The sequence below is a fragment of the Anneissia japonica genome, unplaced genomic scaffold (genome assembly GCF_011630105.1).
Source record: "Anneissia japonica isolate Jap-2015-1 unplaced genomic scaffold, ASM1163010v1 scaffold287720_len810639_cov167, whole genome shotgun sequence".
NCBI classification, from domain to species: domain Eukaryota; kingdom Metazoa; phylum Echinodermata; class Crinoidea; order Comatulida; family Comatulidae; genus Anneissia; species Anneissia japonica.
Window position 1 is genome coordinate 242,711 of NW_022736945.1, and position 4,950 is coordinate 247,660.

A 4,950-nucleotide genomic window follows, 5' to 3' on the forward strand; every position below is an offset into this window, starting at 1 on the left:
ACGAATAAACGGTTCTATTAACCAACAAGAACAGCAATCAATTTAATCAAAGTGAATGAGCCATCGCAACTGTAGACTTATCTTATTGTCGTGAACAACATAATGTTGCTTTTGAAATAAAAGTGTGACACGCATTTTATATTTATAATTAGGATAATTTCGTTGGTGTCCAAATATACCAATGATTTTTGTTTATTCACAATACTGTTGATTGATGTATTAGCCGGACAAAATTCACAAAGCCATCAAGTCCACAAGACACTGTTTAATCTTCTACTAATTGTTACTGGCTATCCTTGGATTGGTGTTAGGATTTACTGGTTCTTCTGGTAGAGCCGCCGGAGGTGAAGTATTAGGTTTTCCTAAACAAAGATATAAAACATTTCTATAAAAATACATTAATTGTAAAAATCTGAGTTTTTTAGGACCACCTGACTTAATAAGAAACTCAAAAACGCTAAAAGGAGAAACAAGCTAAATACGCCATCATAAATATGTTGGTTTACTGAAAATATGGAGATAATCTTCAATAATATATTTATTGTAATAATCAAACGATATTAATGTTGGAAACGAGGTAGCTTTTAGTATATTTTTTTAAATTTATTATAGATCAATATTTTTATAGTATTCTAAGCAAGCTATTGTTTCGATTTTCTTATTGGCAACTTTAGTTGCTGAACATTTTGAATAAATAAGTTGTTGATAATGAAGAACAACCGAAAGAGTTCCATTCGATTAAATTTGAAATTAAATCTTGCTTTCAATATACACATGGTTAAGTATAAAGAAAATTCAAGATTCATATTATTTTCATTTCTTTAACATGAAATTTTTGTCGGGAAAATGTATTCAGTAAAAACAATTAATAAAACATAATTTTAGACTGAAACAAAATACTGATTAGCCTATTGGGGAAAAATAAATTTGAAGAAGCCGAGATTGAATAACAATATAATAACAAATAATATAAAAGCAAGATAACAAATTTTATTTGTGGTTCTTAATTTACAAAAATAGTCATATAATAATGTGAATACATTGGTTACGGTAATTAATTAGTTAATTGACTGATTTATTCGTGTGGGCTTTCACAAAGATTGCCTATGGAGACCTATGAATTTTGTTTCAGACTATTATAGGCATAGAATACATGCCTCCTGCACTAATTATTCACTTGAAATTTTACTGTGTTCACAAAAGCTTGTGTTTGAAAATAAATATTATTCATGATCGGTAACGGTAATACTAATGTTTGTATTTCTTTTTTTCTATTGTCACAATGGACTGGTACATGTCGCCATATTATATAACCTATATTTATCAACAAAAGTAGGCCTAGCTTTGTCTGCTGTTAACATTTCAAATCGTCTTGATAATTAGGAATTTAAGAAAAATAGATAAATTATCCCCTGTGATGATTTTACCCGCCCGAGGACAGTCCAAACAGGGAGACAAACTCGGACTGCTTGTGCGATAATTGTTCACACACAAGGCAACAACTCCCAAGCAGGTTAGAAGGACCATGGAAGGACGTAAGTCCTTAGACACCGGTCAATTAAGAGCTATTCAGCTGCGAAGATCAAATCATTGTACAACACGATCAGCCTTCGCATGCGCATGTTGCTGCGACTCCGGTTAAGCGTTGACGCACTTAAATCGTGTCTTATCGTGTTAAACCGTGTTGTATTGTTTGTTCTGCATGCAAACAGAATTATATACTTATTCATTTATTTTCATTTTCATCATGGCTTTTAAATGTTGATGCTGTGTCAAATCACTTGCACAAATATATTTTTACAATCTTATCGTAAACACACATTCACTTAATAAATTAATCAATCATTTATTACTTCGCAATTGGTCTTCATTAGTATCCATATCAAATAAACAAAAAGACAATATAAACAACAAATTGCATCCCATAGGCCTACCTAGAGGAAAATAATCAAGTTACTCTTCTATTCAGGTTTGTGCATTCCGTATTAAGTTAGGCTTAAACACGTAGCTATTACATATATATATATATTGTTAGACCCACTTTTTATTTTTATTTATAAATTTATAATTCTATATGTATTTCTCAATCAAATCGCATTGAACGATTTCAATACAAATTCGTGTATTTTATTCATTATAACAACGTTAATGCCCCTATTCATCTCTCACCACTTCACACTAGAAGGGGCAGGTTTGATATGGTCTTCCTTTATAAATGTTTTAACTCACTTTTTATTTGCCCTCTTTTATCTTTATGTTAAAAATACATAGACCAAATTCACGTAACACTGACTTGTATGTTTAAGACATCCTGTAATGGGCGATTCCGCGGTTGGATGTAATTGAAATAAAATTAAAATAAAATAATATATATATATATATATACGTGTGTGGGGGGTGTGAGGGTGTGTATGTGTGTGTGGGTGTGTATGCGTGTGTGTGTGTGTGTGTGTGTGTTTGTGATGATGTACTGTAGGCCTATACTATTGTATATTAAATTTACAATTATTATTTTGTTAACATTTCATTGGGCTTATTTATTGTTGACGAATCGAAGCATAGCCTATTGCTGAAGACAACTAATACAGTTCGGAAATACTGAATCGAAATAGCTTGCATCAATTTTGTTTTTGTAATGTACTCTTTTAATCCCTGTAGTACCTTCAATATAAAGACAGTTTAATTTGCACAATGTGTTTAAAGATCGCCTTTATTATATATTGAGTCAACATTAAAGCAGGTAAATTTGGTTGGTGAATCAATTATTTGTTCAGTTTTCATTCCCGACAAAACGCGATATCTATTTTAACTAAACAGAACTTGGGGTCTCCGATGACTTTACTGAAAGTCAGTCAGCATTTACCGTATTGATGACGTCATGGTTTACTTTGATATTTGAGGCTGACAAGAACCAATCAGAAACTCGTCATGTAATGGACAACCCGTAGAGGTGACTGTCACATTGACACACACAACGAAATATTGTAACGAGCGATAAAAGCCAAGAGGGCGGGCCACACTTTGTTGGATGTAGCAATAAGAGAGCCACGAGCCTGACGGATACAAGACACTCGTGCAAGAAGTTGTGACTTTGGTGAGAGCTTGCCACCTTCGGGTCAAATATTTCTAAGCGGTTTAACGGGAGAATAAATTGAATTTCATTAATAATCGGTATTTAGTTGTTGTGTTGAAGTGAGATCGTCAGGAAGAATGAGTGTAGGCGGGCAAATCGAAGCTAACCAATCTTCAAAAGTTTCTATATCCCATTCGGGAAATTCTGGAGGCCCACCGACTTTACTTATCCGATCCGATAAACCATACCCTAGGACACCAAAATGTGCCAGATGTCGAAATCATGGAGTTGTCTCGGCACTAAAAGGACATAAACGTTACTGTAGATGGAGGGACTGTGTATGTGCTAAATGTACTCTGATCGCAGAACGACAGAGAGTTATGGCTGCACAAGTAGCCCTTCGCAGGCAACAGGCCCAAGAAGAGAACGAAGCCAAAGAGTTGGGCCTATATTACGAAACAACCGATGGGGCAATTTATGCGATGAATGGAGTTGCAGTACAAACACATAAGAGAAGTGATCCATATCAGCAACTTGACAGTCCTGGTGAGATTCTTCATTTTTCGTTTTCACTCATCACAAACAATCCATCCTAAAGTTTTATGTAAATTTACTTTTCTGCGTTTATCCAAACAAATAGAGATAATTCCTGATTTCGACATTTATTATGTCAATAATGATGATGACATAATTAATGTCGAAATATTGAATCCCGACACGATGGCGTGCATTTCGATATTTGGAGTATGTATTATACTATCTTAAATAGGGATAAAGTTATCAACTGTGAACACACGCTAAACTGATCATAATAATCTTCATTTTCATTATCATCATCTCTCCATGGTTATCATCGTCATTATCGCAATCATCACAATGATCATCTTAATCACCCTCATCACTATCATTATCATTGTCCTCATCATTATCATCGTCACTATGCGGCATTTTTCAAACTTTAAGTTAGGTCTATATTTTAGTAGTCGTTAATAAATTATTAATTCCTAACCTTAAACTTTTAACAAATACATCGAAATCTACTAAGCAAACATATATTTTATGGATTACAAATAAAGTAATCACAAATGTTAAACAAAACAATTAATTTATTTAGCGTTGATTACACCATTTTTAAACGAAAATCAAAAGCTAAAAGCTAATTATAATTTTATCACAGCGTTGTAAAGTTATAACAATAAACAAAAAGGCTTAAATAGTGTAATTACAAATAGGCATAAGTATAATCTTACAAAGTTTACATAAGTTGATTCTTCACGATTAAGTATTATTCATCATGCTTTAATCTAAAAAAATTGATTTCGTATATTTGATACCTGGTGTATTACTGATAAACAAATTTTAGCCTATAACGTTTTGATAGCCTCACAAAATGTTGTCACATAAACCAATGACTTATAGTCTGAAAATTAATATTTTGTCAATATGTTGGTTTTAATGAGTGGGCGGCATGTTAAATCCTATAACAATATTTTGGTTTAAAATTAGGTGTACCATCGATATTTACCTAGTCAACTACATAGTAACTTAGAAATGTATCACTGGATATAATTATCAGCTCTTGTAACCTGTGCAGTGTATTAATGACGACGTGTCAAATGATTTATCTATCAAGTACATTTAATAAAAATTACAACTGCTGCTTTTTAATAGATAACGAGAGATTGCGGTTCGATTTCCACCAGAGACTTCTGTTTTTCATACAACTAATAAGGAACTTTCGTTGATGAACTTATGTTTAATACGATTTTTAACATCATCTCCCTATATATTGGAGCACTGTTATTATATATACACACAAATAGATAAATAATAATACCAGTGCTAATAGAGCGACCCATTTTCTTTAACGTGTATAT

General features: G+C 32.6%; 1 protein-coding gene across 1 annotated transcript in view; it reads left to right on the forward strand.

The window, feature by feature from the left end:
* The first annotated feature begins 2,991 nt into the window (after positions 1 to 2,991).
* The window catches only part of LOC117117027 (doublesex- and mab-3-related transcription factor A2-like), a 13,997-nt gene continuing 12,038 nt past the window's right edge, over positions 2,992 to 4,950 (forward strand). The window contains exon 1 of the mRNA XM_033261205.1: positions 2,992 to 3,619. Coding sequence (XP_033117096.1) covers positions 3,211 to 3,619 — 409 coding nt within the window. The 5' untranslated portion in view covers positions 2,992 to 3,210. The remainder of the gene's footprint in view (positions 3,620 to 4,950) is intronic.